At 37.8% G+C, this 25,867-nt stretch overlaps 1 protein-coding gene across 1 annotated transcript in view; it reads left to right on the top strand.

Annotated features, from left to right (window-relative positions):
• Nucleotides 1-25,867, top strand: part of MALRD1 (MAM and LDL receptor class A domain containing 1) — a 747,899-nt gene that overhangs the window by 21,589 nt on the left and 700,443 nt on the right. The window contains exons 4-6 of the mRNA XM_040451270.1: nt 7,760-7,926; nt 12,939-13,031; nt 16,250-16,457. Coding sequence (XP_040307204.1) covers nt 7,760-7,926; nt 12,939-13,031; nt 16,250-16,457 — 468 coding nt within the window. The remainder of the gene's footprint in view (nt 1-7,759; nt 7,927-12,938; nt 13,032-16,249; nt 16,458-25,867) is intronic.

The raw sequence follows: 25,867 nt of genomic DNA, 5'->3' as shown, positions 1-25,867 counted from the left end.
ACTTTAAAAAAAAATTAAAAAAAGCTGACTAGCTCTCCTTTTCACTAGTGTTATCAATGATTTTCTTTCTTTTCATCTAACATTAAATTTGTGGTGTCTGTTTATTTTTCTTTCCACTGCTTTTTCTTTCTTTCTTTTTTTGAGGAGGTATTGTTAGTCTTTTCTTAATTTAGTAATGTAAAATTTTGCCACAGCAGAAAGTAATAGCTATTTTTTCTACTTCCATGTTGAGTTTACTTTCTCCATAGTTTTGCCTTTTCCAGAATGTCATATAATTGGAGTTATACAGTTGGTAGCCTTTTAAGATTCACTTCCTTCATTTAGTAATGTGCATTTAGGCTTCCTCTCTGTCCTTTTCGTGGCTTGTTGGCTTATTTTGTTTTAATAGTGAATTATATCCCATTGTCTGGATGTACCAGAGTTCATTCACCTCCCGAAGGACATTTTGGTTGTTTCCAAGTGTTTGGCAATTATGAATAAAGCTGCTATAAACATCCATGTGAAGGTTTTTGTGTCATCATAGGTTTCCAACTCTTTTGAGTAAATACTAAGGAGCATGGCTGCTGGATCGTTTAGTAAGAATATGTGTAGTTTTCTAAGAGACTCCTAAGCTGTCTTCCAAAGAGAATGTATCATTTTTCATTCCCATCAACGATGAATGAGAGATCTTGTTGCTTCACACCCTCTCCAGCATTTGGCTGATGTCAGTGTCCTGGATTCTGGCCATTCAAATAGGTGTGTAGTGATTTCTCTTTGTCTTAGTTTGCATTTCCCTGATGCCTTATGATATGGCACATCTCTGATGCTTATTTGTCATTTGTATGTCTTCTTTTGTGAGGTGTCTGTTAAGGCCTTTGGGTTTTGGTCTTTTATCTTTATCATTTTCTTTGTTCACCATTGTTTCTTTTATTTCATGCCCTTGATTCCTTTCCTTCTTGAATAGGTTCACTTATTATTTTTTTATTCAGAAAAGATCTGTGGTCATGGTCTTGCTAAGCATTTATAAGCTTCAAGTGTTTTTAATGGCCTCACTCCTAAATAATAATCTATTCAGTCATACAATTTTTGAATGAAAATCTGTTCATTTTATTTCTAAGTACATAGTGATGGTTCTTCTTTAGCTACTGGTATCTACTGTAGTCATCATGAAGTCTGAGCTCATCTAATTTTTTTTCATTTTATGAAGATTTAATAAAATGTTTATCTCTGCTGTCTGAAATGTCATCGTGATTAGTAAAGATGTGAATATATTTTATTTAAAATTTTCAGTGCTCAAAATGCATATATGTTATCATTTGTGGACATGGTGTGTTAACTCTTTTCTGGTAAGTTTCTTTCAGTCCCTCTGTTCTTGTCCTCTTGAGTTCCTATTAAATACATGTCCTGGGGGCCTGTGTGTTAGTGGTTTTTATTTGTTGCCCTTATTCTTTGTTCTTATTTTTGTCTCCCATTCCTGTTAGGCCTTTGTAGTTTTAAATGAGGATTTTATAGGCTTCTTTTTTTGTTTCCTTCTTTAGTATCTCAATTATATTTCCATTTTTACTCCTTTTTTTTTTAGTGCTAGCTGTGAGTTTATGAAATATATTTACAACTAATCCAACTCCACTTTGAAATAACTTCATACTTCTTGGGGCACCTGGGTGGCTCAGTCGGTTAAGCGTCCGACTTCAGCTCAGGTCATGATCTCACGGTTTGTGAGTTCAAGCCCCGTGTAGGCCTTGTGCTGACAGCTCAGAGCCTGGAGCCTGTTTCCGATTCTGTGTCTCCCTCTCTCTCTGACCCTCCCCCATTCATGCTCTGTCTCTCTCTGTCTCAAAAATAAATAAACGTTAAAAAAAAAAAAGAAATAACTTCATACTTCTTCACAAAGTACACATTGTCTTATAATCATAAAATAGTCCTAATTTCTCCCTCCTGTCCCTTGTGTCATTGTTATCACTCATTTCACTTACATGCAAACTATAATCATCAAATACATTGTGGCTATTACTATTTTGAACTGTTCTCTTTTAGATAAATTCAGAATATTAAAATTAAAAGGTTTTGCCAAAATTTGAAGGTAACTGATTTGCTTTATTTATTGCTTTCCTAGTACTGGTCCTTTCTTTATTTAGATCCGAGTTTATGACTAATCTCTTCCCTTCTCTTTGAAGAATTTCTTTTAACATTACTTATATTCAAAGCCATTGTTTCTTTGTTTATTTTCTGTATAGGTGTGATCTGTCCATTGATCTAAGTGGGGTATTTAAGTCCCCTACTATTATTGTATTATTATCAATTAGTTCCTTTATGTTTGTTATTAATTGTTTTATATAGTTGGGTGCTATCATGTTTGAGGCATAAATATTTAAATTGTTTTGTCTTGTTGTATTGTCTCATTTATTATAATTTAGTACATTTCTTCATTTCTTGTTACAGTTTTTGCTTTAAAGTCTATTTTGTCTAATTTAAATATTGCTGCTCTACCTTTTTTCTGATTTCCATTCGTGTGATAAATTTTTCTCCATCCCCTCACTTTCAATCCGCAGGTGTCTTTAGGTCTAAAATGAGTCTCTTGTAGGCAGCATATAGATGGGTTTTGTTTTTTTATCCATTCTGATGCCCTATGTCTTTTTATTGGAGCACTTAGCCCATTTACATTCAAAGTGATTCTTGATAGATATGTATTTATTGCCATTTTATTACTTGTTTTGTCATTGTTTCTGGAGATTCTCTCTGATCCTTCCTTGTCTTTGTCACTCTTAGTCTCTGCTTTGTACTCAAAGAGTCTCCTTTAATATTTCTTGCAGGGCAGGTGTAGTGGTCATGAACTCCTTTAGTTTTTGTTGGTCTGGGAAGCTCTTTATCTCTCCTCCCCTTGAATGATAGCCTTCCTGGATAGAGTATTCTTGGCTGCAGCTTTTTCCCCATCAGCACTTTGTATATATCATGCCCTTCTGGCTTTCCAAGTTTTCTGTTGAGAAATCTCCAGCTAGCCTTAAAGGTCTTCTCTTGTAAGCAAAGGACTTCTTTTCTCTTGCCGCTTTCAAGATTTTTCCTTTGTTGCTATATTTTGCAAATCTAATTATATGTCTTGGTGTTGGCCTACTTTTGTTGATTGTAATGGGAGTGCTCTGTGCCTCCTGGATCTGGATGTCTGTTTCCATTTCCAGATTAGGGAAATTTTCTGCTATTATTTCTTGAAATATATTTTCTGCCCCCTTTTCTCTCTCCTCTTCTAGGACTCCTATATATGAAAGTTATTATGTTTGATGGGATCACTGAATTCCCTAAATCTATTCTCATGTTGCATAATTTTCTCTCTCTGTTGTTCAGCTCCATTGTTCTCCCTTGTTGTGTCTTCTAGGTCACTAATTCATTCCTCTGCTTCTTCCTGCCTGATGTTTAATGCATCAAGACTGTTTCCAATCTCGTTTATTGTGCCCTTTGTCTCTGATTAATTCTTTTTTAACTTTTATCTCTGTGGTAAGGGTTTCCCTGATGTCTTCTATTTTTTCCCAAGCCCAGTGGGTATCTTTACAATTGCTGCTTTAAATGTTCCATCAGAAATGTTACTCATATGTGTTACTGAGATCTCTTGTGTGGCCTTAGCTTGTTCTTTCATTTGGGATCAATCCCTCTGTCTTTGTGTTTTGTCTGAATCTCTGCCTTCTTCTCTGTGTTAGAAAAGCCGATTATGTCTTCTGCTCCTGATGATAATGGCTATATGGAGAAGAGGTCATGCAGTGTCCAGGGATGGTGCTTTAGTGTGTGTCTCTGGTATGTGCTGGATGAACTCTGCTGTTGTGTTTTGGCTGCTCTGTCCTTCAGGTCAGTCATCTGCAGAGGCTCTTCTCACCTGCTGCGTGTGGGCAGTGTTGGGTGTCTGGCCTGAATGTGGTGAATTTAAACTATGTGTGCTCTCATCTGCTTGTGAAATGAAACCTGACGCCACTTCCACCAGAATTGAAGCCCCACAGAACTCCATGGTCGGGAGATGTGGTGTGGGTAGGGGTTTGTGCTGGTCTTCTGGGGGAGGGGATGCCGTGCTGGGACCAAGACAAGCTTCACTGAGAAGGGCAGTCTGCCAAAGCACAGGGGCCTGGGGCTCAGTGTAAGCTGGTTAGGCACCCAGTGTTGGAGCTGCACTGCTTCCTGCAGGTGGCTCTGTGTTTATGTTGAGGGCAGGGGAGGAAATGGTGCTGGCCAGCTCCTTTGTCTTCACAGAGGGATCTCTGTGAACACTGCCTCCCAGGGATGTACTCTGAGAAGAACGAATAATCTCCTCCCTGTGTTCCCCAGGTGTTTTTGGTGCTATCTGCCCTCAGGTTGTTTGCCTGCCTTCTCTCCAGGAGCAGTGCAGTGCCCTCTGGGCTCTATCCCAGCTAAGCTTGCTGACCTTTAAAACCCCAGGCTTTAAGCCCTCCTGGTTGCAAGAACTCACAGAATTCAGCTCCTTTACTTTTCCAGGCCAATGATTCTTTGCAACTGTCTTCTCGTGCATTCCCCTGTGCACTCCTCTCTTGCTTGCCCTTCTCTGTGGCCTTCCCTTCTGCAGCACCTGTGGTCTCTTTCTCCCCTAACCTATGTCTCTGCACTTTCTACTTTATTCTATGTGGTCTCATCTCTCCCTTTAGCTGTGGAGTGTGTTCTGCCAGTCTTCGCCTCAATTTCTGGGCTGTTTAAGATGATTTGATAGGTACCTAGTTGTGTTCATGGGATAAGATGAGTCTAGGGTTCTCCTAGTCTGCTGCCAACTTCCTCTCCTAACATTACTTACAAAGCAGGTCTATTGGCTACAAACTCTCTCAATTTTCATTTGTCTGAGGAAGTTTTTATTTCTCCTTCATTTTTTGAAGAACAGTTTTGCTGGATGCAGAATTCCAGATTGGGTTTGTTTTTTTTTTTTCTTTTCTTCTTCTTCTTTTTTTTAATGTTAGTTTTGAGAGGCAGAGACAGAGCATGAACACAGGTGGGTCAGAGAGAGTGGGAGACACAGAATCCAAAGCAGGTTTCAGGCTCTGAGCAATCAGCACAGAGTCCACTGTGGGGCTCCAATTCACCAACCACAAGATCATGAACTGAAGTTGGACACTTATCAGACTGAGCCACCCAGGCACCCCTCCTTTTTTTTGCTGGTTTTTTGCTGTTGTTTTTTAAGGTTTCTTCTTTGTTTTTGATCCTTTGCAGTTTGAATATGACATGCTTACATGTAGGGCTTTGGGTATTTATCTTGCTTTGTATTTTCTGAGCTTCCTGGAACTGTGGTTAAACTCTGATATTAATTTTGGGAAAATTGTCAGTCGATATTGCTTCAGATACTGCTTTTGTTCCTTTTTGTCTTTCTCATTCTTGTATTCCCATTATGCTATGTCACTTTTGTAGTCATTCCCCAGTCCTTGAATATTCTATTCCTTTTTTTCCACTTAAAAAATATATTGGCTTTTTAGTTTTAGAAGTTTCTGTTGACATATTTTCAGCTGTACCAGTCTACTTAGTCACCCCATTAAAGACAATCTTCATTCCTGTTGGAGTGGTTTTTGTTTTTTGTTTTGATTTTTTGTCTCTAGCATTTACATTTTTTTCTTAGAATTTCCAGCTCTTTGACTACATTTGTCAGTCTTTTTATTTTTCATATTTTCTACTTTTTTTTCGTTATAGCTCTTAACTTATTAATTATAGTTGTTTTAAAGTCCCAGTCTGACAATTCCCTATCTGGGTCTGGTTCTGATACTTGCTCTTTCTCTTCAAACTATGGCTTTCTTTTTCTTTTTGCCTTTCAGTATGCTTTGTAATGTTTTGCGGAAAGCCAGAGGTGATGTACTATGTAAAAGTAATTAAGATCAATAGGTATTTAGCATGAATGACCTTTTATGTTTATGCAACTAGAGATTAGACTCTTTACTCTTTGCTGCAGCTGTAAATGCCTGAGGCTAAAAATTCACCTGGTATTCTTGATTTTATCTTACTTGTTGTCTTTGGGTTTCCCTAGAGACATATTCTTTTTTTTTTTTTAATTTTTTTTTCAACGTTTATTTATTTTTGGGACAGAGAGAGACAGAGCATGAACGGGGGAGGGGCAGAGAGAGAGGGAGACACAGAATCGGAAACAGGCTTCAGGCTCTGAGCCATCAGCCCAGAGCCCGACGCGGGGCTCGAACTCCCGGACCGTGAGATCGTGACCTGGCTGAAGTCGGACGTTTAACCGACTGCGCCACCCAGGCGCCCCAAGAGACATATTCTTAAATGAGGTCTGAGACCTACAGTTCTTTGAATAGTATTCCCTTGTAGGGGGATCCCCTTTTATATGGTAATAAATTGTGAGGTGGAGGAAAAATATTCTTCAGTCTTTTAGTGAAATTGTTCCTCTGTTACAAGATCTTCAAAAATGCTTCCTTCCCCAACCTTAGATGAGACAGGAAAGCTAGACAGGGCTGGATCTGGGTATTTTCCTCCTCTCCTGTGGAAGGCTAGAGCCTGCTGGAGTTGGTATCTCTCTTCTCCTAGGTCAATTAGGCTCTAGTCAAACTCCAGTTAGTAACGTGGTGGTAAAATAGTTACTTTTGAGTACAAACCTTGCTATTAATACCTGAATAATCCAGGTGTATTCTCAGGTGTATTTCCTTAAGACCAACCTTAGTAACAATATTAGTTTAGGGTTTCGTACTTCGCGATAATGGTTGGAGTTTTGCATATCCTGTCACTTAGTTGTAGCCCAAGGTAGTGAATGTTGGTGTATTTTCCAACATTAAGAGCAGAATTCCCCAACTCTAGTCTTCAACTTCATTGAGAGAATTTGACTGTTCTTCCAGCTTTTTTGGTAATATTGAAATTAGTCAAAATCTAAGCTACCAGAGCCTGAGTCTGGTCTCAGAGTTCAAGAGTTCTTTGTTTTCAACCCTCCTCACCATACTTGTTCTTTCCTTATCTTTTTAGATATTTTTTTTGCAATGGATCTGTCTCAACTTTTATAAAAATGTGTTTTTTATCTTATTTATCATTTCTTTGTTTAAATATCAGAGGCAAAGTATTAACTTGCTATGGTATTTTGCTTAAATTCTTACATTTTAAATAAGTAAGAATTTTGCTTAAATTCATAGTTTTTAGAAATTGTAGGAATATTTGCTAACTTACAGAAATAAAGAATTAAAAGGCTTCATTAATGAAAGGTGAAGTTGTAAAATCATAGAAATAACTTCACCTTGTCTATATTATTGTATTTAAGAACAGTGTAAATTGGTTTTAAGTATCAGATGTGTTAAAATTTATTGACAATATTTTCACATACTATGAAATTCATAGGTGCAGATTAATAGGGCTGTAGATATCTGATACTTTCATGTGGTTTGGTAAGAAAGAGGGCAGTTCAAATTAAAATCCCTTGAAACTATTAAGGTTTTTCTAAACCTAAAAAGTAAAAGAGAAATAAAAGAGGAAAGTATTCTGGGAAGAAAGGTGTGGAATTCTTGGTTAAAGAAAGGTTGAACTGTGACATTTTAAAGAAAATGATAATAATTTGTAGCATAGAGATTTTTATATCAGCAGATTTATTTTTATAAGAATAATGAATTGAAATTTCCTAATTTCAGGAATTAGGAGCCAATTTCAATGCATTTGAAAATACATATGGAAATGAAAACCTATAATTTGTAATTGATGTAATCATTACGACAGCATATCCTTTTAAATACAATTTTGGAAACCCCGGGAATATAATAATTTTGTCCAAACAGAAAGCAGCTGATTTTTCTAAATTGCTTCATTTCCCTTTATTTTTCAGGTTACTATATGTGGCTAGGAGCTAAGGATGCTTCTACTCTTAACCATTTAGACAGCAAGGCTTATTTAAATAGCTCTGTGTGTCACTGCCTGGGCAAGAGATGCCATCTTCAATTCTATTACTCTATGGAAAACAGTGTTCTGAAAGTAGGACTATATAGTAATAAGGTGAGAAGAAACTTGCATTTATTTCAGATTCATTGAATAAGTGAAATTTCTCTTTTGGCAATTTGTGTTTCTATTTCTCAGTTGTGCGTAGGCTTTAGATAGTCTTTAACTTGACTTTATTTAGTATAGCTTTGAAAAGAAATGTTAAGAACTAGCTTAAGAGATACTGTCATGTAGACAATTTCGTGTGATGATTTGCACCATATTATTTTACAGAATTGTTAAAATTCATGGAGATATATTAAAGAAATAATAGATCTATTAAAAATGAGATTTTTGAGATTCTGTTATGTTGGCTCTGTGTTGACATTATGATGGGATCTGTTTTGGATTTTAGATCCACATATCTAGAGCTATAATTACGATGGAAACAAATTACTTGTTATGGTACCAGTAGATACAGTTTTTAGAGACTGGTAATTACTGATTAAATATAAACAAATGAGTCAATGGAATGGGCAAAGAAAGGCTCACTGGGTAGAGTGAAAGTTGCAGTGGTAATATTAGCAAATAGAACAAATTCAGGCCTTTTTTCTAAACCTAACTTGAAATGAAAACAATCCCCCACCAGTGGGAAAATATCTGAGATGCTTTCAGAATTTCTATTGTGAAGAAGAATTTATTTATTGATAGAAGTAAAAAAAAATCACAGGGGTAAATAGTGGTCATTCTAGCAATGGGAAACATTTGAAAATAGTTGCAGGAATTCTTACATAGGAAAAAGACAGTAGAAGCATCCAGGTCAAATTTTTTTGGCTTGAGGTGCTTTGAATAAATCTAGTTGTAACTTCCTCCTGACATCAGCCAAATGCATTTTCCAAGAAAAGTTTATTAATTTAGCATTTGTTCTTATCAAGTATCACTAACCATCTGTCAATAGCATTTTTTTGGTTCTATTTTCTTCTGAATTCTGAAGTGCCATCGTAATTAATCCTCGGGTATTGCCTATTACCTATTACTAAGAGATCTGAAAATTCCAGAGAAATTCTCTTTTTTTATCCTAGTTCTATCACAACACCTCTTTCTTTTTCTTTTGTGTCATTTTCTTCTTATCCAGTCTTTTTTCTTTGACCTCTTCTTTTCCAGAACATTCACAGAGTTCTAAAGCATAAAATTGGATAAGTGAATTGGAAGTGGAAATTGGAAGAATAAAATAATTTCTTCCAACTAAATAAGTCAGCTTTTATTTTATTCTCTCCTCAATCTCAGACTCAGAAATTTATTAAGAAATTATAATATCTATATATTATATATATAAGTTATGAATCATTGAAAGTGAACAATATCAGTGTTCTGGTGACTTTGGGACTGTATAAGAAAAGATTATAAACAAATTGACTTCAGATACACCATATAATAAGAATAGGAATCAAAACTGCATCTCCCACATTATAAGAAAAGAAGTTAATCATGGAGAACTGATCTAATGTATTAATCAGAACCAGTTGGGTGTAAATCTTTGAGTACTGAGTGATGTTTGGTTCATTAGTTTACCTAGTATTCTGCAAGGCAAGATCCTGTCTTTTCTCACACTCTATTTGCTCTGCTCTGTATACATAACATATAACATATTGGTCACCAATGAAAAATCTGCATAAAATACATTTAAATTACATGTTGATGTTTTATCACAAACTTAAAAAGGACTCCAATCCTATAATTAAAAAAAATAGCTCTTGATGAAAATGATCATTTATATCTTCCATGAATAGAATAAAGAAAACAACCCTTAGGATATATGCAGGTAAATCAAGAAATATCTAGTAAAAGGCTGAAGGTGGTTTTCTTTATTTTCAGAGGACATTAGAATTTGAGTAGAAAATACAGGGAAGTTGTTAAATAAAAAGTTGACTCTTTTTAGGGTCAGCTTACGTGTGTAGCAGTTCTACTTTCTACCATATAGAGATCCTTGAGATTAGGTCTTTATCATCTATAAAGTAATAGTCATAGTAACAGCCTGTATTTTATTCTGAAGAGAGTTTCCATTATCAATGAGCCAGCCTGTGGTACGTTGTACATATTCTGATTAACATTAAAAACAACTGGTTATTCATTATGATTATAGCTAACAATATGGTTTTGTATATTTGAAATTTGCTAAGAGTATGGATCTTAAAAGTCAGCACAAGAAAAAAAATTTGTAACTTCATGATGTTTTGGAGGTTCACTAAATTTATGGTGGTAATTATTTCACAACAATCATTATATTGTACACCTTAAACATATGCGTTGCTATTTGTCAGTTATAACAATAAAACTGGGAAAAAATGAAAAAAATTTAAACTGGTAAACAAACAAACAAACAAACAAACAAACAAACAAAAAACCTTCCAAATGTCAAATGGGAAGAACACATAGCTGGGGCAGGCAGGGATGAAAATGCCTTAGAAAGTAGTTTAAAAAGAACAAAAACAACAACCTTGAGTTTGGTACCTTTGATTTCTTCACTGGAAGAGGAAAGGAGAAGCTGAGGTCTCCAGGAGATATAGTCATTTTTTCCTTGAAAGGTAAAATGGCATTATTGATCCTGGTCTGGGAGAGTAAGGACATTTCCAGAATTTGTATTTATTGATTGATTGAATGATTTTAAGATAACGGAAAATTAGAACTTCACTTGAACGTTTTTCTGAGCCGAGGGTTTCTTTTTTCATTGGCACCTGTTGAAAGTAACTACATAAGAGTCTGAGATTGAGGAGAGAATAAAATAAAAGCTGACTTATTTAGTTGGAAGAAATTATTTTTCTTTTTCATTACTTGTGCTGTCAGACAGGAAAATGTGTAGAAAAATCTGTATTTCATACACAACATACTGTTAACTTATTGTACAAAAAGCCATTTAAGTTTAAGAAGAATACTGTGCACTTCAAAAAACTGTAAACACATTCTTCTTCAGGTAGAATAGAGGGGAATTAATTTGTCATTGGAAAAAAAGCAGGATTGCTCTAAGTTATCTTCATAAATGAAAGTGAAGGGACGTGCTGAATGCAACTTGCCAAGCAGTGTCACTAAAAGTGTCTGTGGAGGACGTTAAGTGTCTTGATGCTAGATAACTGAGGTTGTGTAGGAAATTATTGAAAGAAAAATTAGTTGTGTGTCCCAACTTTGGGTCGCTCTGGTTCATCCTGAAGTGACCTGGAGGCTGTCAGCTGAAAATACGTCTGCCGTGGATGTTTCACTGTCTAGTGGAAGTCTTAATAGTTGATATGAATAAGTAATAAAATGAAGTACTTTTTTAATGGGTTTAGACTATCTTCTGAAATATTCAAGACTTGGAAATTGGAGTAGACATCAGAGGGTAAAGGACTGAGTTGAAAATAGATTCGTTTTTAGAAAGTGTTGGCTGTGAATGAAATAAGTGAGGCTGAGGGGAGATAAATGCTTACAAGAGTCTGAAAAAGTGTAAGTGTCATGTGAAATTTGAATTACAACGAGATGTTATCTTCTGGTGCTGTTTTCTATCTCACAGTGGAAGGAGGGCACAGGCAGTCGCAGAGCTCAACCTGAGACATATTTATGCCACTCTGCATATTCACTCTATTGAAATTTGAAATAATCAATGCATCTTATGGGTAAACATTATGAACAATCTGGTCTATCTTTAGCAGGGAAGTGTCAAATTAACTTGCATGTTGGACAGAATCTAAAGAAATATGTTATTTCAGAGTGTAACAGCATGTCACAAGTCATAAGGCACAATAACATAGGCCACATTTTGGAGTACATTATAGACTTTTACCTCATAGTGTATAGGAGCATAATTTTGCATGTACTTTGTAACCTGGAAGATGATCATTTTACCAATGCATGACAGAGCATTGTGCTCTAGAAGGCACAAAAAGGTCTTTGAAAGACCAAGAGAGTCGAATGGAAATATAATCTCCAGACAATAACTGTATTGTTTGGAACTTGGAATGAATTCTCCCATAGAAAAAATATGTTGAGATTGTGCAGAAGAACATATCTGATAACATCGTTTTTTTTAATATTTATTTATTTATTTATTTATTTATTTATTTATTTTTGAGAGAGAGAGAGAGAGAGAGAGAGAGAGAGAGAGAGAGGGAGGGAGGGAGACAGGTGCGAGTGGGAGAGGGACAGAGAGAGAGGGAAACACAGAATCCAAAGCAGGCTTCAGGCTCTGAAGTGTCAGCACAGAGCACAACATGGGCCTGGAACTCATGAACCCTGAGATCATGACCTGAGCTGAAGTCAGCTACTTAACTGACTGAGTCACCTGGATGCCCCTAATGTTGTATTTTAAACTTTCATGTTGTGTTTTCGTGTTATTTCTTTCTTTTCTAATGTCATGGCAATATCGTAAAGTGTAGTAGTGTTAGCGGGATCAACATTTTTTTTTTTTCTGTTTATTTTTATAGCTGGCATTATGAATTTCTATTTAGAGTTGTATTTTTGAAGTACAATACTTTATTTAAGATTCTGTTCAAATTTTTGTTCTGTCCTTACTCTCCATTGTTAAAAAATAAATATATAGACATGCTTTATTTTCTTATTTGTTTAAGACTGTTTTTATAGAGCAGTTTTAGGTTCTTAGCAAAATTAGGGGGAAGGTACAGAGATTTCCCATTTTCCCCCTGGGACCACACGTGCACAGCCTTCCCCATTATCAACATCCTCCATCAGAGTGGTACCTTTGTTATAAATGATGAACCTGCATTGACCATCATCATCATCACCCAAAGTCCATAGTTTACATTAAGGTTCCCACTTGGTGTTGTGCATCCCATGGGTTTGGACAAATGTACAATGACACGTATCCACTGTATGTTATCATCCAGAGTATTTTCACTGCCTTAAAAATCCTCTGGGCTCTGCCTTTTCATACTCCCCTGCCTCCATTTTATTGTTCCTTTAAAAAATGTTAAACACCTTTTTACCAGTACTTTAGGCTTCCTAGTATTTTCATATCAACTGAAATGTAATTGAGAGAGCACATGCATGAATATGAGAGTAGAATTTGGGGAATTAGTAATGTCATTTTCTTTGAATCAAAGGAAGAAGAAATATTTTGGACATATAGCGCATCAACTGACAGAAAATGGGTGAAAGCAGAAGTCTTAATACCAGAAGGACTGAAGACATTTAAGGTACAAAATGGAAAAACAAGTACTTTTTTATATCGTAAATTTAATTTGTAGTTTTGCAGTAGTGAATTTTGTCATCCATTTCTAAGTTTAAATTAGCATTTAAATTAATGATATAGATTTCTATATTTGGGGAGAGCCATTGCCTGCTTCTTTTCATTGTACTTAGCCCTTCTCAGGCTACATTTCCTCTGAGTAGAAGAGCCAGAGTGTGACTCCTCATGTTTAAAGCGTCCTCATTTTACACGGGCTCCCTCCCTAGCACCCCCCACCTCCAACACCATGCACTGAAAACAAGGAAGCAAACTGCATTACGAAGCAGATAAATAATAAATTGGTATTGAAAATCAGTGAAGACTATGCAAATGTTTCAAATGCAGTAATTCACATCTTTATGAAACATGGATAACTCTACCTTTGCAAAGATATGTCTGCAATGTGCATGTGCTCAGTGGGAATACTATCTCTTAAGCACATTAACTCAAGATTCCATGTTGTATATAGAGTTGAGATTGTGCAGAAAAGCATATCTGATTTTTTTTAACTTTCATATTAAATATTTACCTGTCATTTCCTTCTTTTCTAATATAGCAATATTGTAAAATGTAGTCATGTCAGTAGGATCAACATTTAAATAGCTGGTATTATTAATTGCCATTCATAATTTTGTTTTTGAAGTGCATTATTTTATTTAAGATTCCTTTCCTATTGTATATAGAGTATATAAATATTTTTTTTTGCTGGGCTGTGAGTATAAAATAATAAGACTGATTGTACATGTGGCTCATGAAACCCATTTCATTCCTTTATGATAATACCACATATGTACATCTTTCTAGGTTTGAAAGGGAGAACCCGAATGAAACTGAAGTATAACCATGCAGAGTTTTAGAATCCCATTTACTGCTCAGATTGGAATTTCTGAACCATAGCATCTTTGTATTAATCACAGCAAAGTTGAGGTTTATATCATAGCCTATTGCAATAACATTTGGCACTATTTTAATTTTCCAAGCGATATTTATCTTTATAACTTCTGAAAGAGGTACTAAATGATTAGAGTTTCATTCTTTTTACATAAACTGAATATTAAAGTTTGTTTTGTTATTTAACTCAGAGACAAAACAAAATATAAAGGGAGTAATTTGGGAGCTATTCTAGATTTCCAAGTGCATATTAAATGTAATTAACTTTTCAATAATAGCACCCTTTTGAGATCTAAGTTTAAACTCATCAATTTTGAAACCCAAACTGATATCATTTATGCACATCTGATCTCTTGCTGCTATAAAAATATACAACTGTAGATCCAATAATTTATATATATTTATACTATATATATATAGTATATTCATATGTAGAATGGTATACAGCAGCATACAAAGTTTTTCTATTATTAGATATGATTTAAGTTTAATATTATTTTCTAGACTAAATTGTTAGATATACTTACAAACTGAAACTTGATCATAAGTAATTCTTTTGTTTAAGTTTTTATTTATTTTTGAGAGAGAGAGAAAGAGGACAGAGTGTGAGTGGCTCTGGAGCAAGCTCCAGGCTCTGAGCTGTCAGCACTAACTCATGAATGGTGAGATCATTACCTGAGCCGAAGTTGGACACTCAATCAACTGAGCCACCCAGGTGCCCCCTTAAGTAATTCTGAACAAATATATGTATATACATATACATGTGTATATGTATACATATTCATATTTTTGCATATATGTGTATATACATGTATATATATGTATACATACATATATGTATATACACACATATATGTGTATATACACACATATATATGTATGTATATACATATACATATATATGTATATGTATACATATTCATATTTTTGCAAAGGAGAAAATATATTCAGAGACTTTAAGCTGGAAGAAAGTCAAAGGAATCAGTCTTTATTTCTAGTATCTTACACATTAACAACATCTTGTTCATTGCTGTTCAGTAGTATTTTCTGTCATAAGGGGAGATTTAAGTATCTGTGCTCTCCAATATGGTAGCCAATAGCTACCATACATGTGGTATGATAGTACATGTGGCTACTGAACACTTACAATGTGGCTAGTGTGGCTGAGGAATGGAATTTTAATTTTATTTTCATTAACTTAATTTGAAATAGCCCTTTCTAGCTTGTGGCTACCATATTGGATGGCAGAGCAATAGTTATTTAGTAGCGTCAGGTATTCATAACTCTTGTCCACTCTGGTGGACAGCTAGCCATTGCTCTTGATAGAAGCTCAAGGATAATACTTTGATTATATCTTACATTGGACTGGCAAGTATGGTCATTGCATTTGCTAATACCATATACTTTCAAAAAACCTTGCAATTCAGCTGGAGACAATGAGACTTATTTCTTTTAATTAGCACTTGTTTGATTATTAGAGAAATTCTTCTCTGAAAATAGATTTTTGTATTTATTATTTTAAATGTTCTAGTCTTCTGTTGTGTCCCCTTACTATTTGCCTAACATTTCCCTTCTTGCATTCCAATGCTGATATCAGTAGTTTAAAAACCAGATGCGGTTATACCTTTTGGTCTCTAAGTAGTGATCATACTTATTCTTTTCCCTGAATATTAAAGAAAGAGAGCAGTGAAGATGATGCTCAAGTAACAAATTTGCAGTCAGGGACATTGCCAAGGGTGAAGTGGCATGTACTATTTCTTTTGCTCATGGGTGGGTTCTCAGAGGTGTCAGTGGATCTGCTGTGCCCATAGTCTTTGTCCTGGTCCTTTGGGAGGCATATATTATGGACTGCTGACCTTTCTTAAATGTAGGGCTTTTTTCATTCAGACCAATTATACATGTGGGTCAGGCTTCTCAAGTAGGAACTTTATTGGTTGTATTTGCTTCTCTTTCAACTGGTGTTTTTCTCAGTAACTATTAAATGTCTATTATTCTTTTTTGGAAGGTTATTTTTTTAAATTATTTTTTTACATTTACATTTATTTATTTTTGATAGAGAGAGACAGAGCATAAGTGGGGGAGGGGCCGAGAGAGGGGGAGACACAGAATGTGAAGCAGGCTCCAGGCTCTGAGCTGTCAGCACAGAGCCTGAGGCGGGCTCGAACTCACAAACCGCGAGATCATGACCTGAGCCGAAGTCGGACGCTTAACTGACTGAGCCACCCAGGTGCCCCTGGAGGGTTCTTTTAAAGGAGATTATCAACTCATAAATTGTTCATGTTTTTCCTTTTGAAGATTATCTTTGAAGGGACTATTCTGAGCCAGAAAGGTTTTATTGGGCTGGATCAGCTCTGGGTCTATGCCTGTGCACGTGCTCCATCCAGAAAGCTTTGCTCTACAGAGGAATTCACTTGTGCTAGTGGCCAGTGCATCACCCAGGAATTGGTCTGTGACTCTCAGCCAGACTGTTCTGATGACAGTGATGAAGACCCGGCAACTTGCTGTAAGTGAATTAATGATTTACTTCTTCACATGCTCACATTCACGACTGTGGTTGGATTTAAAAGTCTTTGCACCGAGTGAGGTAAAGTTAACATGTATGAAATATGATGAATGTTTATTCTCACTCTGAAGCTATTAGCACTATTCTTTGTGGGGGTCTCTAAGCTAATTTAAGACTTTGGTACTTTTTGTTAATACTGCAAACTGTGTTGAACAAGTGAGTAATTGTATTTTGGTATGTGTGTGTTTTAAAGAGGAAAATGGGTGGGAAGGGCAACCCCTTTATACTTTTCCCTTTGGAGACATATATTATGGATTGCTGACCTTTATTAAGTGTAGGGCATTTTGCATTCTGACCAATTAGACAGAAAGCTGTGGGGAGGGTTTCAAGAGGAGGGCTGCCATTGCCTTCTAGGCAGCCATGATGCCTGTAGAAATGTCAGCTGTGGTTGGTATTCATGACTGGGCAAAATTTAGGTCCAGCACCTCCCTTTTAGGATTTTTATGGAGAGGCTTTGATAGGAGCAATGACAAGAAGTCCCATTATTATTCAAGTCTAGTTGTATTTGAAAGGAAATACAATTTAATTTAAAACCCAAATGATGGTTCCCATATGAGGTAACTTAGCAACTAAGATACTTGCGTCTCTTTGGAAACAGTGAATTCTAACTAAATTAATCCAAATCCCATATCACAAACAAGTGGGTTTTCTTAAAAATTTTTTTTCAACGTTTATTTATTTTTGGGACAGAGAGAGACAGAGCATGAACAGGGGAGGGGCAGAGAGAGAGGGAGACACAGAATCGGAAACAGGCTCCAGGCTCTGAGCCATCAGCCCAGAGCCCGACGTGGGGCTCGAACTCACGGACCGCGAGATCGTGACCTGGCTGAAGTCGGACGCTTAACTGACTGCGCCACCCAGGCGCCCCGGGTTTTCTTAATTATTAAAAATTTGCCATTTGTTTTGCTGCAGTTTTAGCGATGTATTTTGTTGAAAGAAATATTGCAACGTGTCACCTTTTAAATGAAAAGTTCTTTGTACAAAATGCTTCTGTTGATCGGTAGGGATTTTTTTGAGAGCAACGGAACAGGATGCAGGAAAGAGGAGATGGGAAAGCGAGGGAGAAATCCTCTGCCTGTTTTTATTTTTTTTAATTTTTTGTTTTTAACGTTTATTTATTTTTGAGACAGAGAGAGACAGAGCATGAACAGGGGAGGGGCAGAGAGAGAGGGAGACAAAGAATCTGAAACGGGCTCCAGGCTCTGAGCTGTCAGCACAGAGCCTGACGCGGGGCTCGAACTCACGTCACGGACCGTGAGATCATGACCTGCGCCGAAGTCGACGCTTAACTGACTGAGCCACCAGGCGCCCCCCTCTGCCTGTTTTTAAACAGCAATTCCATTAATGCCTCGGACACTTGGTTTTAATACTAGATTTAAAAAAAATCAACTTACCAGTATAATCTTGGTGGAATTTTTGGGTACGGTCTTTTTTCACTCAAAAAATATGTGAGGACAATTCATTTTCTCTAATGTGTCAGTTTCTTTTCTTTTTCAAAAAAAATGTATTAAGCTTATTTATTTATTTTGAGAGAGAGAGAGAGAGAGAGAGAGCGCACGTGCGTGCACACAGTGGGGGATGGGCAGAGAGAAGGAGAAGCAGAATTCCAAGTAGGCTCCACACCATCAGCACAGAGCCTGATGCAGGTGTTGAGAACTCACTGTGAGATCGTGACCTGAGCCGAGATCAAGAGTAGGTTGCTTAACCGACTGCGCCACCCAGGCACCCCTGTCAATGTCTTTTCTGTGCCTTAAAATTTCTTATAAATATTTGGGTCATTTCTTTTGGAGAAATTCACCTTACTAATAGTTTGCATTATTCTTGGGTTCATTGGCTGAAAGTAAATATATTTCTTCTCTTTTCAATTGCACATATTGACACTTAGCTTTTTTCCTCCCTTTTTCCCCCTCCAGTGAAGGGTTTTTTATGTTCTCCTTGTAATTGTTTCTTTTTTTGTAAATCAAATTCCACCCGGAGTATCAGTAGATATTTTAGCATTTGATTTTGAACATATTTTCCCATTTCTCTTTTTTTCTTGTAGTTTCATTGGTTACATAGTTGGGATTTTTCCAGGGGAGTATATCTTGATACCATTCTGCTATTTCCTTTGAGCGAAGGGACAGATGTCTGTGCTTTTCAACAAATAGTGTTATTTCCTAGTGTGTTAAATTTTCCAAATTATGTCATTTCATTTGAACAAAGAAAACCTGGCATGTTTGCTTGATTGAGACCAACTTCATATAGAGGGTGTGACATAAAAATGTAGCCATATTACATATTATGAAATATTTATATATTGATGCATATATGTCCATATTTGATGCTGACATGAGTATTTCATGTACATATTTGTTCAATCATTTTTGTTTTGAGGAAGTTATAAAGCAATCGAATTACTAGAATTTATATTACACTATTTTCTGTGCTAAAATAATATATTTGTGCATATATACACACGCTTATATATATTGTTACACATGCTTATATATATTGTTCCCTTTGAAATTTAAAACCACCTTGAAACATTCTACGCCTACTTTAAGTTTGTATTTTACAAATTGCGTTTGTAACGCAAACTTTTCTTATGGTTTCCCATGTTCATAAAGCACAAGCAACATGCTTTTATACCTTCCTTTTATCCCATTTTAGGATGGATCCCTAGGACTGTGTAGCTTATATATGCAGTTTGAATAGCACGAGTACTTACTGGAGACTCAGGAAATATTAACTAAAGAATACTGTTAGTTGGGATTATGTAGTCAGTGTGCTTTTCCCAAAAGTCACACTCACTCAGGTGTTCTTTCATTACCAAGTTCCTCTTAATTTTAGATACTTTTAACAAGAGTAGTTGACCGAGCCTCTAGCCCCATGCCTTTTATAAAGCAGTTAATTGTTAAGTGTAAAGGAGTGTTGCTAGAGTTTTGCAACTCTGGTGTACTTTGTGGACCAGTGGCATCGGAATCATCTAGGAGCTCTTTTGAAATACAGAACCTCAGGCCATAGCCCAGTCTTACAGAACCCAAAGTTGGCCATTAACAATGTCTCACGTGGTTCCTCTGCATATTAAAGTTTGAGAACCGCTGAGCCAAACAGTCTTCAGAAATGGAGCCACAGCTGAGAGAGAAAACAAATGGCATATAAAAAATAGACTTAAGGCAAACTAGTCAAGAGAGCTTTCACGACAGAAGCTAAAACTCCCATAACTAATTCCTGAGAGCATCACTATAATACCAAACGATAGATTTTATTTTTTAAATTTATTTATTGAGAGACAGAGACAGCACGAGTGGGAGAGGGGTAGAGAGAGAAGAAGAGAGAATCCCAAGCACACTGTCAGCGCAGAGCCCGACCGGTGGCTCGAACTCAGGAAACCGAGATCAGGACCTGAGCCAAAACCCAGAGTCTGATGCTTAGCCTAGTGGGCCACCCAGGCACCCCGAACGATAGATTTTAAAAACAGTTTTATTGAAGAACAATGGACGCACAACAAATGCACATACTTAATGTCTGTGATTGTTGAGTTATACACCCAGGCTTTGTCCAGGAGCTTTTCTGTGTCCTTCTTGTAAGAACACTGAACGTGAGAGTTTTACCCTTTTAACGTGGTGGGGCAGCACGTGTGGCCGCACACATGGGGACAGAAGCTGGCCGGTTACCGTAGCGTGCGCCCCCTACTCGTACCCGGGCGGCTCGCCCCGCCACCTTTCGCCGCCCTGGGCCCGGGGCGCAGCGGGTCGGGCGGCCGGCGGCACCTGGGCGGGGACTACCCTCCCGCTTCCTCTTCCGCGGCCTCCCCGCGGCGGACGGCCGCCCTGGGCTTCGACAGCTCGCGGCGCGCGGGCGCCGCTCTTGGCCCTCCAGCAGGTGGGTGCTCCCCGCGGACCCAGCAGCCGCCCCCGGGCCGTGCCGGTGAACCGGCGCCGCGAGGTCTAGGGGTCGTGTTCGCTGGGAAGCACTTAACGCTGCTGTGCAGGGATCCCCGACCCCGACCCCGCGTTCGCGGCGGGCGGCGGCGGCCGCACGCCCCGCCCCCCCCCGCCTCCGCGTCCGCCTCCGCCTCCGCGTCCGCCTCCGCCTCGAGCTCTTCCCGCGCGCTGTGGCCGTGGCCTCGCCCGTGGCCTCCTGACGCCGCGCCGCCTCCCGGAAGGGGGCGACCCCGCGGCGAGCGGGCGCAGGCCGGGGGATGCGGGGAGGAGTGGCGGCCCCCAGCGGCGGGCGCCCGCGTGCTCGGAGCCCGGGAGGGCGGGCGGGAAGGCCCGGGACCACGGTGACACCGGGAGCCAGCCCCGAGGGAGCGAGGCGTCCCGCCGGGCAGCCCCCCGCCGGGCCGGGAGCTCCCGCGCTTCCAGTTCTTCCAGCAGAAATGGGGCGGTTACTGCAAGGACCGCAGCAGCCGATGGCGCAGTGCCCAGGTATGTGGGTCCAGGGCACCCCCAAGGTTTCCTTCGGGCAGGCTTGCAGAACTTGTCAGACAGAAGTCTTAGAACTTTCTCGAGTGGAAGAGAGCACCTGTCAAAGTTGTAAGCAGACTCCATGCCTCTGCTCCGTAAAACTTCGCCGCGCTGACCCTAAAAGTCCCTGTCATCGAGATTTGTGGGGGAGTTTCAAAGGCAAACACCTGTGACAGCACTTTGAGCTTCAAATACATCGTTTAAACGAGGGGGAAAAACGGTCCTGCCGAACGTGTCTTAGCGAGCAGCTAAGTGAGGTGTGTTTTTTTTTTCTTCCCATGCCCCTATTCTGTCTCTCCGTTCTGAAAATAATTTATGAAAGGCCGTATTTTCGACAAAGCCCTAAATAGAAGTATTGCAAAAAAAAAAAAAAAAAAATGCACAGTATTGTTGACAGTGTAGTGTGCAGGAGACTTCTAAACGAATTCATCTTGCATAGTTGACGCTATACCCATTGAACAACAACCCGCCATTTCCCTGTACCCTTGGCCCCTGATAACCACTGTTCTGTTTTCTGCTTCTAGGAGTTTTAATATTTTAGATACCTCATATAAGCGGAGTCATTATGCTAGGTGAAATAAGCCAGTTATTGGACAAATACTGCATGATTCCAAACAGTAGATTTTGACATTTACTAATATGATCCTGTATAAAAGAGGGACATTGCATTGCAATGTATTTTTAAGTATTTCTTTTAAAAACATATCTATTTATTTTTGTGAGAGAAAGAGAGAGCATGAGTGGGGAGGGGCAGAGAGAGAGAGAGGAAAAGGGTGAGAATCCCAAGCAGGCTCTGCCCTGTCAGTGCAGAGCCTGATGTGGGGTTTAATCCCACAGACCTGTGAGATCATGAACTGAGCTGAAACCAAGAATTGGACTTCTAACAGACAGAGCCACCCAGGTGCCCCTATTTTTAAATACTTCTAATAAAATAATTAAAATATACCTTGTTCCAAACATATCTAAAGGCATATACATTCGCAGGTGGAACAATTTACATATAAAATATACCCAATTTCTAGACACATTCCACGTGGATGAACCCTAAAGCCATTATGCTAAATAGCACAAGCAAGTCACAAAAAGACAAATATTGTATAGTTCTACTTACACAAGGTACACAGAGGGGTCAAATTCATAGAAACAAAGCAGAATGGGGGTTGCCGGGGTGAGGGGAGGGAAAGATGGGGAGTTGGTGTTTACTAGGTATAGAGTTTCACTTTGTAAAGATGAAGAAGTTCTGGACTATGCCTGATGGTGATGGTTACACAGCAGTGTGAACGTACTTATTCTACTGAACTACACTTAAAATGGTTACAAAGATAAGCTTTATGCCACCTATATTTTACCACACAAAAATAAAATAATTTATATACCCTTTTCAATCATAACATGGAAAAAGACTGTATATGTGTTTCAAAAAGGATGCAAGGTTGGACAGATCTGTGTCCGAATCAAATAGTATGGGAAACTCTGGTGGAAAAAAAAAAAAGTTCTTTTAATTGTAGGATTCTTCAGAGCATTTAAAATGCTAGTACTTTAAAGTACACTTTAAAGGAGAAGTCGGAAAAAAATAAAGGAGAAGTTGATACAGTGTTCAAGTGAAGGAAGTTTTAACCAAGAATCCAATGCAGTGCATTTAATGTTCACTGTGGTGCTGTCTCTGGATGTCTTTCATATTTTGAAGAAAAATGTTATGCTAAAAATTCCCTGCAGGCAAGGGAAATAATATAGGTAGTGGAGAAAAGATCCTTGTGGCTTTACAGTAAGTATTAAAATGTTTACCTGATATAATCATATTAAGATCTAATATATACTTATGGAATGCAACATTCCCCATTTATTCCCATACATACTTTTCCCCCCTTATATAACGGAAAAGCGATTTACTTCTGAACTAGAAGATTCATAAATATTTTAATTTTTGTAATCCAGAAGAATTTTCCTCAGCTGCTACAGTGAATTTTTTCTTTGGCCAATATGCTGCAGTGGTTAAAAATGCAAGAGAAAGCTTTGTCATAATTTTAAAATATTACTCTGATGAACTCAGCAAAATTTTGCTAAAATTATGAACAGTGCCATTTCTCATGCTCTGATTAGAAATAGTGAAGTGAGTTCTATAATCACGGGAAGTTAAAATAAAAGCAACCAAATAATCAAAAATCACTGTAATGAACACTTATAATATGAATAGATGATTTTTTAGATTTTATAAGTACTTAGCGTTTAACAATATGGTGTCAGGCATTTATTAGTGGCCAAAATGTGTTTGGCTCCCCTGGTTTTCTTCAGATATTTATAATTACAACTTAAACTTTTTGAATTATGTAGGGGAATTTTAATGGAAAAACCTAAACTTTGGTGACTGGAATTTGATTTACATTTTATAGCACAGATAAATTCTAGAATACTTTAAAAAATGTCCTTTGAAGTATACTGGGATGACTGTCATTGGTAGAAACAGCTGAGCAATTCAGCAAGATTTTTATACGGAGGTGACTGTACCATTTTGCTTCCACATCCACCTATCTTTAGGGTGATGGATTTCAAAAACAAATGTTCATTTTTCAAAGGACAGGGTGTTTCTCATGTTTTGTGGAAAGTGCAACGATTGACATTTTAACTGGTGAAACATCCAGATAATGAAAGAGATCAATTTTTCTCCCAGTGCTGCATTTCAACATTTACATGACCCAAAGTTATTTTGTCTTGAAATCCTCTTTCTATCTTTGCCTTTCAGTGACATAGACACAGTTGTGAAGAGCCTATGAAACAGTGGGGTGATGTTTGGGTCACATTGTACTTTCCATCCACAGTTATTGGTCTTATTGCCAATTCACAGTATTGCCTAGTTGGGCAGTAGGATGGTTACTAGTTAAATCAGTGGCTACCTGCAGTGAATAAGATTGCTATTTGCACGGATTTATTTCCTTTGTATATTAATATGTATTGCCCAACAGGGCAATGTTGAATTTATTACCCAAACAGGAATGCTTGAGAGGGAGAAAAAAAGAGGTTTTAATTGTTATGCTAGGACAACAGGCATAAACTGTGGCAACCCAGATGGGTGGTCACCCCACCCATGGAAGATTTTCTATTCCAGGGAGGTGTATTCCAGGGGAGAATTTTGGGTACCCTTGGGAGTAGGTGGAAAAGTTCCTTACCATGTCCAAAACCAAGGATTTGGAACCTTTAAGCACATTTCAGAGGTCAGGTATGTATTTTGAGTCTTGCGTATTTCTACACTCTACCAACTGAGAAGAGTATGAGGTCACCTAATAAGTGGCAGAGTTCATAGAGAACCAAGGAATTAGACCAGAGGATTTTCCAGATGGCCCGGGAAACAGTCACAGCTTGTTATTGGTGCTTAAGACTGTCAAAAACCAGAAGAGATTCTTCTTTGAGGATTAACTTTTTATCAGTAGTACCCTCTGAACTCTGTAGCCAGAGCTGAGTAAAGAAAAACACATCCAGAAGGTTTCCAGTTAAGTATATGGGTGAATGGCGTTTCCTTGTCATGTGGATTCACCATTAGGTAGTATGCAACATCTTTTCATTATTATAATGTAGTCGTGTTTGTTTTTTGGGAAATCCATTTCAGGGAGAAGATAATATTTGCTTGTAAAGAAAAAAATAGCATTATATATCAGTTATATGACTGTCTAAACAAGCATGCTCTGAGATCTAAATGTTTACATGTAGAGAAAATTTAAGTGGTAGTGTTACTTGCATAGTGGACTTCAGTGTTTTAAGAGTTGACACGTTAGTGATGAACTATCTGGTCATGAAACCAGACATCCCTGTTTATAGAAATTTGAAGATCCTTTGATTATTAAGATATAGTGAGCTCATTCAATATACTGGTCACTTTGGTCATATTATTTAAAATTGAAAATAATGGTTAGGAGCAGGCATATGGTAGTGTAGTCCCTGGTTTAGGGAGGCTTCATAGTTAAAGAGCTTTGTTGACAGACATTTCAAAGCCCAGATGTTCTGTTTACTAAATTTACCACAGACAAGTACTTAGAGCTGCTTTTCTCTTTGAGGGGTGATTACACTTACTGTGTGGGGTAATTGAGAGGACTAATGGTACTGTATGCAAAACCCCCAGCACCACACTGGGTACTTCCAGTCACATGTCTGTTGTTCTTATTACTAAAGATAATAGGATTAAAAAATGTTTTTTTAATGTTTGCTTATTTTTGAGAGAGAGAGAGAGACAGACAGAGCGCAAGTGGGAGAGGGGCAGAGAGAGAGGGAGACACAGAATCCGAAGCAGGCTCCAGGCTCTGAGCTGTCAGCCCAGAGCCCGATGCGGGGCTCCGGCACAGGAACCACGAGATCATGACCTGAGCCGAAGTTGGATGCTCAACTGACTGAGCCCCCCAGCTGCCCCAAGATGATAGCATTTTGATCCTAGGGAGCTTGTTAAAACTTGGAGTTTGTCAAAACTTCGGGTATGTTTTGACCAAGAATTATTTTGTCCCAGTGCTGTAAAAATGCATATGCATGAAAAGGAGTATTTGGAAATAAATTCTTAAATTGTATTAATTTACTCCCCAAGCTATTACCTAAGATAGCCTGATGCTATGATTCTTATTGTAGGTAAGGGGAATTTGAGCTCATAAAAACTAATTTCTCAAAAGCACAAGTCAAGTTGTTGCAATTTCTAGTTTACTGCCCAGTCTTGCTGCATTTTTCTTACTAATTTGGTGGCAAAAGTGGTAAAGATGCTATGAAGCTTACCCCACACATTGAATTAATCTAGAACTAGTTCTTTTTTTAAAGTTATTTTATGTATGTATGTATTACTTTTTTCCCAAGTTTTAATTTAAATTCAAGTTAGTTAACATACACTGTTATATTAGCTTCAGGTGTAGAATTTTAGTGATTCATCAC

The sequence above is a fragment of the Herpailurus yagouaroundi genome, unplaced genomic scaffold (genome assembly GCF_014898765.1).
Source record: "Herpailurus yagouaroundi ecotype Mexico unplaced genomic scaffold, PumYag 203, whole genome shotgun sequence".
In the NCBI taxonomy this organism is placed as follows: domain Eukaryota; kingdom Metazoa; phylum Chordata; class Mammalia; order Carnivora; family Felidae; genus Herpailurus; species Herpailurus yagouaroundi.
This window is presented reverse-complemented; position numbering and strand designations above follow the sequence as displayed.